Source organism: Indicator indicator, chromosome 9 (assembly GCF_027791375.1).
Source record: "Indicator indicator isolate 239-I01 chromosome 9, UM_Iind_1.1, whole genome shotgun sequence".
Lineage (NCBI taxonomy): Eukaryota > Metazoa > Chordata > Aves > Piciformes > Indicatoridae > Indicator > Indicator indicator.
Genome location: NC_072018.1, coordinates 592,043 through 606,800, shown reverse-complemented (window position 1 = coordinate 606,800; position 14,758 = coordinate 592,043). Strand labels below are relative to the sequence as shown.

The window sequence follows — 14,758 nt, the reverse complement described above, 5'->3', positions numbered from 1 at the left end:
GCTACGGCCACAGCGACGCGGGGAGGAGAGGCTGCAGCATGTCGCTGCCCGAGCCCCTGAGGAGGCGGCTGGGCTCCTTCAGCCGCAGCGTCTTCACCGACAGCCACGGCGGCCCGCAGTGCCCGGCCGAGCACGCAGGTAAAGCGACAGCGGCTGGGCGGGCAGCGCGCCAGCAACAAACATGGCGGCGACGGCGGCGGCGCGGCCCGCGTGCCAAGATGGCGGCGGCGAGGCGGCAGCCGGCGGCCGTTGGGGCGGGGCCCGGCGCTGAGGGCCGCACCGGCGGGGGCCGCACCGTTTTCCCTCGGGCGGAGCCGTGCCGTCGGCAGCGGTAGCTGCCTCGCTCCCCAATCACCGTCGCCGGCAGGCTGGTCCCAGGGCTCCGTTGCACTCCTCCAGATCAAGGAGCACAGGAGATGAGAGAGGCAGGGAAGTACTGCAGGCAGTCCAGCAGAGGCGAAGAGGATGCTGAGGGGCCTGGAGCAGCTCTGTGAGGAGGAGAGGCTGAGCCCTGGGGCTGAGAGCCTGCAGAAGAGCAGCCCCAGAGGGGAGCTGAGCAATGCTCAGCAAGAGCTGAAGGGTGGAGGGCAAGAGGCTGGGGCTGGGCGCTTGTCAGTGGTGCCCAGGGACAGGACAAGGGGCAATGGGCACATTGAGGTTTCACTTCAACATAAGGAAAAGATTCTTCGCTGTGAGGCTGCTGGAGCCCTGCAACAGGTTGCCCAGAGAGGTTGTGGTGTCTCCTTCTGTGGAGAGATTCCAAACACACCTGGAAGTGTTCACAGAGTGCTAGGGGCTCCAGAGAGCATCCAGTCCAACCCCCTGCCAGAGCAGGGCACCCAGGGCAGGGCACACAGCAACACAGCCAGGTGGGGTTGGAAAGGCTCCAGAGAAGGAGACTCCACAACCTCTCTGGGCAGCCTGCTCCAGTGTTCTGTCACCCTCACAGGGACAAAATCTCTCCTGTTCCCATGGCACTTCCTATGGCTCAGCTTCCACCACTGCCCCTTGTGCTGGCATTGGGCATCCCCCAGCAGAGCCTGGCTCCAGCCTCTGGGCACTCCCCCTGCACATCTTTAGCACCAGCAATGAGCTCACCCTCAGGCTCCTCCTCTCCAAGCTCTTCCTAAGGAAGATGTTCCACTGCCTGCAGCAGCTCTGGGGCTCTGTGCTGGACTCTCTCAAGCACTTCCCTGAGGTCCTTCTTGAGCTGAGGGGCCCAGAACTGGACACAATATTCCAGATGTGGCCTGAAGCAGAACAGAGGGGCAGGAGAACCTCTCTGACCTACTGACCACAGCCCTTCTGACCCACCCCAGCCTGCCCTTGACCTTCTTGGCCAGCAGAGCACATTGCTGGCTCATGGTCAGCCTCCCATCCACCAGCACTCCCAGGGCCCTTTCTTCTTCCCTGCTCTCCAGCAGCTCAGTCCCCAACCTCCTGCTCCCTGGGGTTATTCTTTCCCAGGTGCAAGATTCTCCCCTTGCCCTTGTTGAATTTCATTCCATTTCTCCCTGCCCAACTCTCCAGCCAGTGTTCCTGTGCTGTGGAGGTCCCTGCTCTGGCAGGAGGGTTGGACTAGATGGTCTCTGGATGGACTAGATGGGGTCTGGAGATTTCTTCCAGCCCCACCACGCTGGAATTTCCCATTCTGAAACTGCTAGGTGAATACCTAACCCACTGAAACAAATTGTAATTGTAGATTTAACCTCTTGGAGACCAGGATTTCAAACGTTTCTTCCACAGTTCCACATTAGGTGTCCTGGCTTCAGATCACAATGCTGCCTGGCTTTTCCATGCATTTTAGTCACAGAATTGCAGAATGGACTGGGTTGGAAGGGACCTCCAAAGCTCATCCAGTCCAACCCCCTGCACTCAGCAGGGACATCCTCCACTAGATCAGGTTGCCCACAGCCCTGTCCAGCCTCACCTTGAATACCTCCAGGCATGGGGGCTCAACCACCTCCCTGGGGACCCTGTTGCAGTGTTCCAGCAGCCTCCTGCTGCAGAACTTCTTCCTCACATCCAATCTCAATCTGCTCTGCTCTAGTTTGAAGCCATTGCCCCTGGTCCTGTCCCTGCAGGCCTTTGGGAACAGTTCCTCTGCAGCCTTCTTGTAGCCCCTTCAGGTACTGTCAGGTTGCTCTTAGGTCTCCCTGGAGCCTTCTCTTTTCCAGGCTGAACACCCCCAGCTCCCTCAGCCTGTCCTCATAGCAGACCTGCTCCAACTCCCTGATCATTTTCTGTGGCCTTCTCTGGACCCTCTCCATCAGGTCCAGGTCCTTCCTGTGCTGAGGGCCCCAGAGCTGGACACAGCCCTGCAGGTGAGGTCTCCCCAGAGCAGAGGGGCAGGATCCTCTTTCTCCATCTCTGGCCACACTGCTTTGGATGCAGCCCAGGCTGCCCTTGGCCTTCTGTGCTGCAGGCTCACACTGCTCCTCTCCAGCTCCTCCCCCACCAGCACCCCCAAGGCCTTTTCCTCAGGGCTGCTTTCTCTCCCCTCCTCCCCAGCCTGTACTGACAGTGAGGATTGTTCCAGCACAGGTGCTGCACCTTGCACTTGCTCTTGTTGAGCCTCATGAGGTTCATCATGCCAGAAAATAAGCTTTAGTTCAGTTTAGGAATGGAAAGAGTCATTTGCTAAATATTCATCTGGACCAGACTTTCAAAACTGGAGCAGAAGTGACAAGCTCCCAGGCTGTGTCAGTGAAGCCTTTGGCATCCCTAACACGTTGGCATCACTACTGGAACCAGAGCTCTTGGCTTCTCTGGGTTTCTGGCCGTGAGACAGTCTCCAAGCTGGTATAGTCTGGGGTTGATGGAAGGACCTGGCTACAGAACTGGCTTGATGGCTGCACCCAAAGAGTGGCTGGCAATGGCTCCATGTCCCAGTGGAGGCCAGGCACAAGTGGAGTCCCTCAGGGATCAGCCCTGGGACCAGGCTTGTTCAACATCTTTGTTGGTGCCATGGACAGAGGCATTGAGTGCACCCTCAGCAGGTTTGGTGATGGCACCAAGCTGTGTGGTGCAGCAGACAGGCTGGAGGGAAGGGATCCATCCAGAGGGACCTGGGCAGGGTGGAGGGAAGGGATCCATCCAGGGGGACCTGGGCAGGCTGGAGGGAAGGGATCCATCCAGAGGGACCTGGGCAGGCTGGAGGGAAGGGATCCATCCAGAGGGACCTGGGCAGGCTGGAGGGAAGGGATCCATCCAGAGGGACCTGGGCAGGCTGCAGAGCTGGGCCCATGACAACCTCCTGAGGTTCAACAAGGCCAAGGGCAAGGTCCTGCAGCTGGGTCAGGGCAATGCCAAGCACAGATCCAGGCTGGGCAGGGACTGGCTGGAGAGCAGCCCTGAAGAAAAGGCCTTGGGGGTGCTGGGGGAGGAGAAGCTCAGCAGGAGCCAGCAGTGAGCACCTGCAGCCCAGAGAGCCAAGCAGAGCCTGGGCTGCAGCAAGAGAAGTGTGGCCAGCAGGGCCAGGGAGGGGATTCTCCCCCTCTGCTCCACTCTGCTCAGACCCCACCTGGAGCTCTGGGTCCAGGTCTGGAGCCTCTGTTCCAGGAGGGCTCTGGAGGGGCTGGAAGGTGTCCAGAGAAGGGCCATGAGGATGAGCAGAGGGCTGGAGCTGCTCTGCTCTGGAGACAGCCTGAGAGAGTTGGGGTTGTGCAGGCTGGAGAGGAGAAGGCTCCCAGGAGACCTTCCTGTGGCATTCCAGGATCTGAAGGGGGCTCCAAGAAAGCTGGGGAGGGACTTTTGAGGGTGTCAGGGAGGGATAGGAGTGGGGGGAATGGAGCAAAAGTAGAAGTGGGGAGATTGAGATTGGATGTTAGGAAGAAGTTGTTCCCCATGAGGGTGGTGAGAGCCTGGCAGAGGTTGCCCAGGGAGGTGGTGGAAGCCTCATCCCTGGAGGGTTTTGCAGCCAGGCTGGATGTGGCTGTGAGCAACCTGCTGGAGTGTGAGGTGTCCCTGCCCATGGCAGGGGGGTTGGGACTGGATGAGCCTTGAGGTCCCTTCCACCTTGACACCTCTGTGATGATTCTGTGGATCTTCATCCATACATCAAGAAGGCAGAGCCATGGTTGATTGCAATTAGATGGTCCTGGTTTTTTGAAGGGTAAACCAGGGGTTTAGAGTTGGATCTTGGTGCCCTCCAAAGTCCTCCTGGCATTTGAGTCACTCATCAGGACAGCTGGGACAGTTTTAGGTAGGTGCTGCAACTGGGTTTGGAGTTCCTATGGGTTTCATTCCTTTGCAGATGGGAGAAAGTGTTGATGCTTACAAACTGGGTGATTAAAAATTAAAAAAAAAAAAGTGTTTATGCTGGTTGTGTTGCACCTTCTGTTTCAGTACAACAAGTCCCTGCCTTTCACACCCTACCTCCCCTTAAGGCCTGTCCCAGTTGTGTTCCCACATCCCTTCCCTTCCCACCTAGTCTGGTAGCTACCATGAATCCCTCTGCAGCTGGCAGAAAAGACTTCTGGAACAGGCTGTACCTGTGGCTGGACTGGAAACAGCGATGCCAGACTGGGATGGAACAAAGACAGGTATGAGTGTGGTTGGGAGGTAGATACAACAGGAGGAGGCAGTGCCAGAAGAGAGGCTGAAGTGAGGCACTTCAGTGACTGTTTAGACTGATTTGCACTGATCACCACTGTGACAGGCAGGGGCACAGGACCTGAATGCAAACCAGGAGGTCACAGTGGTGCTGATGTAGGGCCAAGGGAAGAGGTCCCTGCACACACTTCATGTGGGGGAAACAGGAGAGAAAGGAGATTGCTGGAACCTGAAGGAAAGGAGGGGGTGGGGTGTGCACTCCCAGCTAAGCAGAGGCTGGCAGTAAAGCTTCCCCCATTCCAAATGAATCATTCCCTTAGAATGCCCCTTCCCAGTTTTTCCTGAAGTCCAGCCTGCTGTTAAAGCCTTATTAAAGGCAGAATTTACTGCCTGCCTCTTAGAATTCAGCCTCTTGTGTTCCCCTGCATCGTAGCTATGCTTCTGGTTCTCTCCAGGCCTCAAAGGGAAGCTTTTAGCTTGCCACAGATTTGAGATGGTCTACTTGGAAACTGATTTGATGCAAACATGAGAGATCACTTTCTTCAAAAGTGCTCAGGAAAAGCTCTGCACAGGTCTCCAGCAGCCCTTCCTGTGACTCTAAGCTCTCTGCTACCCTCTGAAACCTTCCCAGGTAGTCTCCAGACCAGCAAGGCACCCAGAGCTCTTCAGTTCCCACAAGCAGGAGACAGATTTCCACAGGGCAGCGGTGTTAACTGGGGGAGGGTTATCTGCCTCTGGATTCCACACTCCAAGGTACCAGATCAGGTTGTTAGAGGGAAGAAAAGCAGAAAGACAAAGTGATGAGAGCTCTCCTTAGGTCTCTTTAGAAACCAGGCTGGCTGGCTCCTTGCAGTGTTTCTGCCATCCCAATGTCTGCTTCCACAGAGGCTGGAAGCGCTGAGTGAGCAGAGCAGACCTGCTCTTGAGCCCCCAAGTCCTTCTCCAGGAGGCTCAGCTGCAGAAATAAGTGTGATCCTGTAAGCTTTGGCCATTAGCAGCAGCAGGGACATGAGCCCTGACTCTTCCTGCACTGCTTGAGCTAAGACTTAGCAGGCAGAGGCTGTGGAATAAGCCAGCAGGCAGTCACCAGTCAGACACTCAACTTGAACACAGGACTGAGTGCTGGAAGTTGTGTGTCCTGCCAAGAGGAAGCTGGATGGGGTGCTGGGAGGTGGTGTGAGGCAAGCTAGGGTCAGGAGTGTTTCTTGGGTTTTTTTTCTCTTGGTGGTTTAGTTTGACAGGGAAGTGTCAATGCCCTGCTTGAGGCTAAGGTGGAGCAGAGTCCTCCTAGCATATTTATGAAAGGGAAGGGTAGCACAGACCAGGAGTGATGAAGACTTCTCTCTATCTACAGGTAATGAAATCCTTTCCAGTTTGCCCCTGCAGATGGCTCTCTACTTCAACGTGTATTACTTCCCTTTTTGGTGGCTCAGCACAGTTGTCATGCTCTGTCTGAAGGTGAGTCATAGAAGCATGGAACCATGGAATTGTCAGGGCTGGAAGGGACCTCAAGGCTCAGCCAGTTCCAACCCCCCTGCCATGGCCAGGGACACCTCACACTCCAGCAGGTTGCTCACAGCCACATCCAGCCTGGCTGCAAAAACCTCCAGGGATGAGGCTTCCACCACCTCCCTGGGCAACCTCTGCCAGGCTCTCACCACCCTCATGGGGAACAACTTCTTTCTAACATCCAATCTCAATCTCCCCACTTCTACTTTTGCTGCATTCCCCCCACTCCTATCACTCCCTGACACCCTCAAAAGTCCCTCCCCAGCTTTCTTGGAGCCCCCTTCAGATCCTGGAAGGCCACAAGAAGGTCTCCTGGGAGCCTTCTCCTCTCCAGCCTGCACAACCCCAACTCTCTCAGGCTGTCTCCAGAGCAGAGCAGCTCCAGCCCTCTGCTCATCCTCGTGGCCCTTCTCTGGACACCTTCCAGCCCCTCCAGAGCATTCCTGGAACAGAGGCTCCAGAACTGGACCCAGAGCTCCAGGTGTGGTCTGAGCAGAGTGGAGCAGAGGGGGAGAATCCCCTCCCTGGCCCTGCTGGCCACACTTCTGCTGCAGCCCAGGCTCTGCTTGGCTCTCTGGGCTGCAGGTGCTCACTGCTGGCTCCTGCTGAGCTTCTCCTCCCCCAGCACCCCCAAGGCCTTTTCTTCAGGGCTGCTCTCCAGCCAGTCCCTGCCCAGCCTGGATCTGTGCTTGGCATTGCCCTGACCCAGCTGCAGGACCTTGCCCTTGGCCTTGTTGAACCTCAGGAGGTTGTCATGGGCCCAGCTCTGCAGCCTGCCCAGGTCCCTCTGGATGGCCCTTCCCTCCAGCCTGCCCAGGTCCCTCTGGATGGATCCCTTCCCTCCAGCCTGCCCAGGTCCCTCTGGATGGATCCCTTCCCTCCAGCCTGCCCAGGTCCCTCTGGATGGATCCCTTCCCTCCAGCCTGCCCAGGTCCCTCTGGATGGATCCCTTCCCTCCAGCCTGGCCAGGTCCCTCTGGATGGATCCCTTCCCTCCAGCCTGCCCAGGTCCCTCTGGATGGATCCCTTCCCTCCAGCCTGCCCAGGTCCCTCTGGATGGATCCCTTCCCTCCAGCCTGTCCAGGTCCCTCTGGATGGATCCCTTCCCTCCAGCCTGTCTGCTGCACCACACAGCTTGGTGTCATCAGCTCATGGTGCCTCACTGTCACTCTCTATGTCCCCAACAAAGAGTCCAGAAGGAAAGGGATGGATTGCAAAGTGGACATGTGTCTGACCAAACCCTTCCTGGTACTGAGACAGGCTGCTGGGGTTAGAGCTCATTCACCTGGAGAACCTTGTGGCCCATGGTATGGACAGGTGGTGGAGTCTTTGCTGGGTTAAATCCTGGCTGGAGGGCAGGCCCAAGGGGTTTTGATCAGTGGAGTTAAATGCAGCTGGTGGGCAGTCCCAAGCAGTGTCCCCCAGGGCTCAGTGGTGCAGCCAGGTCTGTTTGGTGTCCTCAGTAATGACTGGGATGAGGGGATCCAGGGCACCACCACCAAGTGTGCAGGTGACACTGAACTGAGCAGCAGTCTTGGTCTGCTCAAAAGTAGGAAGGGTCTGCAGGAGCTCTGCAGAGGGTAAATGCGTGGGCTGAGGTCAAAGGGATGAGGTTTAACAAGGCCAAGTGCCAGGTCCTGCACTTAGAATCAGAGAATCAACCAGGTTGGAAGAGACCTCCAAGATCCTCCAGTCCAGCCTATCCCCCAGCCCTAAGCAATCAACCAGACCATGGCACTGAGTGCCTCATCCAGGCTTCTCCTGAACATCTCCAGGAACAGTGACTCCACCACCTCCCTGGGCAGCACATCCCAATGGCAAATCTCTCTCTCTGTGAAGAACTTCCTCCTAACACCCAGCCTAGACCTCCCCTGGCACAGCTTGAGACTGTGTCCTCTTGTTCTGGTGCTGGGTGCCTGGGAGCAGAGCCCAACCCCCACCTGGCTACAACCTCCCTTCAGGCAGTTGTAGAGAGCAATGAGGTCTGCCCTGAGCCTCCTCTTCTCCAGGCTAAACACCCCCAGCTCCACTTGGGTCACAAGAGCCCCAGGAAGGCTCTAGGCTTGGGGCAGAGGGGCTGGACAGCAGCCTGGTGGAAAAGGATCTGGTGGTGCTGGTGGACAGTTGACTGAACATCAGCCAGCAGTGTGCCCAGGTGGCCAAGGAGGCCACCAGCAGCCTGGCCTGGATCAAGACCAGTGGCCAGCAGGAGCAGGGCAGTGATGGTGTCCCTGTTCTGGGCCCTGGGGAGGCCACAGCTTGAGCACTGGGTTCAGTTCTGGGCACCACAGCATAGGAAAGACATTGAGGAGCTGGAGGGTGTCCAGAGGAGGGCAGTGAGACTGAGAGGAGTTTGGAGGGCATCATATGAGGAGAGGCTGAGGCAGCTGGGGTTGGTTAGTGTGGAGAAGAGGAGGCTGAGGGGAGACCTCCTTGCTCTCTACAGCTCCCTGCAAGGAGGCTGGAGTGAGGCTGGGGTTGGTCTTTTCTCCCAAGTAACCAGAGACAGGATGAGAGGGAATGGGAAATGTGCCAGGGGAGGCTTAGGCTGGAGATGAGGAAAACTTCTTTGCTGAGAGAGTGCTGAGAGGCTGGCACAGGCTGTCCAGGGAGGTGGTGGAGTCCCCATGCCTGGAGGTGTTCTAGAAGCTGTAGGTGTGGTGCTTCAGGATGTGGTTCAGTGGTCTTGGTAGCTGGGTCGTGGTTGGGCTGGGTGCTCTGGAAGATGTTTTCCAGCCTTAGTGATTCTGTGGTTATTAGATTGGTTGGGGAATTCCTTGAAACTGGAGGCCAGAAGAGTATTTGAAGCCCAGTTGAAGGCTGCCAATGCCCAGCAGCCTGTTGGGGAGCAGCAGAGCAGGAGTTCTTGTTTTTGTCTCTCCAGTACCAAGCCTTGTCAGACTACTGCAAGTTCATCCTGGTCACCATCGTGGTCCTGGGCTCTCTGATCGAGGCCATTCGGCTCTACCTGGGGTACATGGGCAACCTGCAGGAGAAGGTAGGGGACCTCCTGGCTCCACTCAGCTCTGCCATCACAGAAGGGTCCAGGCCAGAAGGCACCTCCAAGCTCATCCTGTCCAACGCCCTGCAGACAGCAGGCTCATGCCCATATCAAGCACCACACAGAATGAGGCCCTCAGGGCACTGCTTGGCTTTGGCCTTGGGTGGCACAACACTTTGTGAAGATGATCACAGAGTCACAGAATGGTCCAGGCCAGAAGGGACCTCCAAAGCTCATCCAGTCCAACCCCCTGCACTCAGCAGGGACATCCTCCACTAGATCAGGTTGCCCACAGCCCTGTCCAGCCTCACCTCGAATATCTCCAGGGGTGGGACCCCAACCACCTCCCTGGGCAGCCTGTTGCAGTGTTTCAGCAGCCTCCAAGTGAAGAATTCTTCCTGATATCCAATCTCAATCTGCTCTGCTCTAGTTTGAAGCCATTGTCCCTGGTCCTGTCCCTGCAGGCCTTTGGGATCAGTCCCTCTGCAGCCTTCTTGTAGCCCCTTCAGGTACCTGCAGGCTGCTATTAGGTCTCCCCAGAGCCTTCTCTTCTCCAGGCTGAACACCCCCATCTCCCTCAGCCTGTCCCATAGCAGAGCTGCTCCAACCCCCTGAGCATTTTTTGTGGCCTCCTCTGGCCCCTCTCCATCAGGTCCAGGTCCTTCCTGTGCTGAGGGCTCCAGAGCTGGACACAGCCCTGCAGGTGAGGTCTCCCCAGAGCAGAGCAAAGTGGCAGAATCACCTCTCTGCATCTTCTGGCAATGCTGCTTTGGATGCAGCCCAGGCTGTGATTGGAGCATCAATAAAATGCTCCCTACCTGTCCATCTCAGGGGCTCCATTTGAGGAGGTATTTATTTCTCTTCAGTTACAGTCTGCATCTTCTGTTCACTTGGCATCAGCTTCCCCTTCCTATTGTGCATCCCAAGACATTGTCCCTCAGCAGAGTGCCCCCTTGCTCCCCCAAACTGCTTTGTCAGTCCTGCATTTGGATGGAAGCCCATCTTGAAAGCTTCAAGCCATTTTTCCAGCTGACCATTCAAAGTGCTTCAGGGTCAAATCCAAACCCTGTCAGTAAGTGAAAGGTGAGATGATTTCTCCCCATTCAACAAATCCTGCTCTTGTCTGCATGCTTGAGAAGAAAGCAAGCAGGCAAGGTTTAGCTGAGCCAGGGGGACAGGCTGGGAAGGGACAGCTGGGACAGGACATCTGGGAAAGGAGAGCTGACAAGGTCTGGGAGTGACAGGACAAGGGGCAGTGGAGTGAGGCTTGAGGAGGGCAGGCTGAGACTGGAGATTGACAGGTTGGACTTGGATGATCCTTGAGGTCTTTTCCAACCTTATTGATTCTGTGATTCTGTGATTAGGAGGAAATTCTTGAGTAAGGGGGGGAGAAACTGGATCAGGCTGCCCAGGGGGGGTGGTGGAAACCTCTTCCCTGGAGGTATCAAGGCCAGACTGGATGAGACCTTGAGCAACCTGGGCTGGGGGGAGGTGTCCCTGCCCATGGCAGGGGGGTGGAACTGGATGAGCTTTGGGGTCCCTTCCAGCCCAACCCAGGAATCCATGAGTCTCTGAAGGACCCAGGCCTGGTTCAAACCAGAGTGTGTGCAAACCCTCCCCTCCGGGGGAGCCCTGTCCCACTCTCTGCTGGCCTTTGCCAAGCTATGGATGTGAGGTTTCTTGCCAGGCCTTGGGGCTGTTGGTTCCTCTCCAGCTGCCACCTTTTGACAGCTCCTGTCTCCCTGTGGTAGGTGCCTGAGCTGGCTGGGTTTGGGCTGCTCAGCCTTCTGCTGCAGCTGCCTCTGGTTCTCTTCTTGCTGTTCAGCGAAGCCCTGCAGAGCCAGCCGGCCGAGCGTGCCCTCCATGCCATCTTTGCCCTCTTCCTTGTCTTCCAAGTCATCACCACCTTTGTCACCCTCAGGAGCATGGTCAACAAGCTGACCACTCACTTCCACCTGGCTGAATTTGACCTGCTGGAGGGACAGTATGGGCCTGATGTTGACAGCCTGGGCCAAGGAAGGAGAGCAGCTCCCGTGGTTGGCAGAGGCCCCAGTGCCAGCTGGGCATCACGTGCCTGAGGGTCTGAGAAGCCAACAAAGAGAGGCCTCTTGGTGCTGCATTTTGTGGGCTCCTTCTTTCACCTCCTTGCTGCAGAGAGATTCCAAAGTGGGCCTTGCTGGAGAGCCAAGATGAAACCTCAGAGACTCCGATCTGCAAGGAAGATTGAAGCTGGTGCCAGCAGTGGAACAAAACTGGAAGTGGGGAGATAGAGAGTGGATGTGAGGAAGAAGCTTTTCCCCATGAGGGTGGTGAGAGCCTGGCAGAGGTTGCCCAGGGAGGTGGTGGAAGCCTCATCCCTGGAGGTTTTTGCAGCCAGGCTGGATGTGGCTGTGAGCAACCTGCTGGAGTGTGAGGTGTCCCTGCCCATGGCAGGGGGGTTGGAACTGGATGAGTCTTGAGGTCAATTCCAGTCCTGACAGTTCTGTGATTCTATGAGTAGATTGTGCAACCTAAACCTCCCCACATCTGCTCTGCACAGCTGCAAAGTCCTGCAGTGTTTTTCAAGCACAGCAGAAACTTTTTTTTCCCCTCTTTGCACAGAATGGGTTTGGTTACAATAAATCTTCTCCACCTGGTGTTTATCGCTGTTGGTGACAGCTTTCTCTCTGTTCTGTTCTGGTACCTCAGGGAAGCAAAAAAAAAGATGCCTTAAGCTCAAAATGACAGAGAGCCCCAGGGCCAGTTCTGGGGCCCTCAGCACAAGAAGGATGTGGACCTGAGAGAGTGGGACCAGAGCAGGACATGAAAATGATCAGGGGGTTGGAGAACCTCTGCTATGGGACAGGCTGAGGGAGCTGAGCCTGGAGTTCAGCCTGCAAGAAAAGAAGCTCTGGGCAGCCTGCCAGTACCTGAAGGGGCTACAAGAAGGCTGCAGAGGGACAGTTAAAGGCCTGCAGGGACAGGACCAGGGGCAGTGGTTTGGAATGAGAGCAGAGCAGATTGAGATTGGATGTGAGGAAGAAGTTCTGCAGCAGGAGGCTGCTGGAACACTGCAACAGGTTGCCCAGGGAGGTGGTTGAGGCCCCAGGCCTGGAGATACTCAAGGGGAGGCTGGACAAGGCTCTGGGCAACCTGATCTAGTGGAGGATGTCCCTGCTGAGTGCAGGGGCTTGGACTGGATGAGCTTTGGAGGTCCCTTTCAGCCCAGAGCATTCTGTGACTGTATCACCTGCAGCCCAGCAGCACTGGGTGCCATGGGCACACCCTGGGCACACACCACATTTCTCAGCACAGCTTGCAGCTCTGTATTAGCACAGGACCTTCACAGGTCCAGGAGTGCCAGGGAACAGCAGCACAGCTCCCTCTGCTCCTTGGCTGACACATTCCCAGATGCTGTGCCAAGAGGTCCTTCCTCCCTCAGCAAAGCCAGTCTCTGGGCACAGCTTTGGCACCCTGCTCGGTAGGGAGGTGCCAGTACCACAGAAGGTCAGAGGGCAATGGCACTGCTCTGAAACCTGGCTCCTGCCTAAGGGGAGGTTGGGAAGAAGCTGAAGGCTCAGCAGGGCTCCAAGGAGGGCTTGGTTGGTGTTTACAGTGTCACCACATGGCCAGCTGCCACTGTCCAACAGGCTGGCATTCATTCAGGTTCTGCACTTTGGCCACAACAACCCCAAGCAGTGCTACAGGCTGGGGTCAGAGTGGCTGAGAGCAGCCAGGCAGAGAGGGACCTGGGGGTGCTGGGTGACAGCAGCTGAACAGGAGCCAGCAGTGTGCCCAGCTGGCCAAGAAGGCCAATGGCATCCTGGCCTGCATCAGGAACAGTGTGGCCAGCAGGAGCAGGGAAGTCATCCTGCCCTGTGCTCAGCACTGCTCAGGCCACACCTTGAGTGCTGTGTCCAGTTCTGGGCTCCTCAATTCAGAGAGATGTTGAGATGCTGGAAGGTGTCCAGAGAAGGGCAGCAAGGCTGGGGAGGGGTCTGGAGCACAGCCCTGTGAGGAGAGGCTGAGGGAGCTGGGGGTGTTTAGCCTGGAGAAGAGGAGGCTCAGGGCAGACCTCATTGCTCTCTACAACTGCCTGAAGGGAGGTTGTAGCCAGGTGGGGGTTGGGCTCTGCTCCCAGGCACCCAGCACCAGAACAAGAGGACACAGTCTCAAGCTGTGCAGGGGGAAGGTTAGGCTGGAGGTGAGGAGAAAGTTCTTCCCAGAAAGAGAGATTGGCCATGGGATGTGCTGCCCAGGGAGGTGGTGGAGTCCCCATCCCTGGAGGTGTTCAATAAAAGCTTGGATGTGTCCCTTGGAGCCAGGGTTTGGTTGTCAGGTGTTAGGCATCAGGTAATAGGTTGGACCTGATGATCTCTGAGGTCTTTTCCAACCTGGTTGATTCTGTTCCAGGCTGTGTGGATGGAAGCCAACTGGGCACAATCCAGCCTGGCCTGGGCACCACTTGTGGCAGGAGCTTCAGCTGCAACTCTGTGTCCTGCCTCCCTTGGTGCTATCACTGCAGTCCTCTGAACGCAAAAGCAGAGCAGCAGGTGGGCTGTAGAGGTGCTGCTGGGCATGCAGCTCACCCCCTCTGAGGGACAGATCTGGGGGAAACCACCCCCCAGTGCAGCAGCACTCTGGGGAACTGCACAGCCCCAGGCTGGCAGGGGCTAGAAGGGACCTCCGAAGCCCATCCAGTCCCACCCCCTGCTAGAGCAGGGCAGCCAGAGTCAGTCACACAGGGACACAGCCAGCTGGGTTTGAATGCCTCCACAGATGGAGGCTCCACAGCCTCCCTGGGCAGCCTGCTCCACCAGCTCACAGCAAAGAAGAGTTTCATTAAATTCAAGTGAACACTCCTGGGTTCCAGTTTGTGCCCTTGTCCTGTCCCTGGGCACCACTGACAGGAGCCCAGCCCCAGGCTCCTGCCCCCCACCCACCCTTCAGCTCTTGCTGAGCATTGCTCAGCTCCCCTCTGGGGCTGCTCTTCTCCAGGCTCTCAGCCTCTCCTCCTCACAGAGCTGCTCCAGGCCCCTCAGCAGCTTTGTCTCACTCCATTGGGCTCTCCCCAGCAGTTCCCTGCCTCTCTGGAACTGGGGAGCCCAGAATTGGACCCAGGACTCCAGATGAGGCTTCAGCAGGGCAGAGTAGAGGGAGAGGTGAACCCCCCTAGACCTGCTGGCCCCAGTCTCCTTCATGCACCCCAGGCTGCCATTGCCCTTCATGGCCCTGAGGGCACATTGCTGGCTCCTGGTCAGCCTGCTGGCCCCCAGCACTCCCAGGTCCTTCTCCACAGAGCTCAAGCCCTCACCTCCTTGTGCCTGGTGTTGTTCCTCCCCAGGGGCAGGGCTCCACACGTGACCCTGTTGAACTTCTTGATGCTCCCTCTGCCCAGCTCTCAGCCTGCCCAGGACTGACTGGATGGCAGCACAGCCTGACAGCGTGGCACCTGCTCCTCCCAGTTTGGTACCACCAGCAGACTGCCTAAGGGTCCCCTCATCCCTTCATCCAGGCCACTGATGAACATCTCTTCCCTGCAGGAACCTCACCATGGCTTTTTCCAGCCCCTCTGAAGCTTTCCCTGGAGCACACCCCCTGAGATTCCTTCATGGAATGGTCAGGGCTGGAAGGGACCTCAAGGCTCAGCCAGTTCCAACCCCCTGCCATGGGCAGGGACACCTCACACTACAGCAGGTTGCTCACAGCCACATCC

At 57.1% G+C, this 14,758-nt stretch overlaps 1 protein-coding gene across 2 annotated transcripts; it reads left to right on the top strand.

Annotated features, from left to right (window-relative positions):
• The first annotated feature begins 38 nt into the window (after positions 1-38).
• On the top strand, positions 39-11,397 carry TMEM17 (transmembrane protein 17). Of its 2 annotated transcripts, none has more exons than XM_054383510.1 (4): positions 39-138; positions 5,909-6,012; positions 8,947-9,060; positions 10,815-11,397. In XM_054383510.1, exons 1-4 carry the CDS (start codon positions 39-41, stop codon positions 11,139-11,141), a joined length of 645 nt encoding a protein of 214 aa, XP_054239485.1. In that variant the 3' UTR covers positions 11,142-11,397. The 2 variants fall into 2 exon arrangements, with proteins under 2 accessions (XP_054239485.1, XP_054239486.1); XM_054383511.1 differs by lacking the exon at positions 39-138 and adding an exon at positions 4,357-4,544.
• The last annotated feature ends 3,361 nt before the right edge of the window (positions 11,398-14,758 follow it).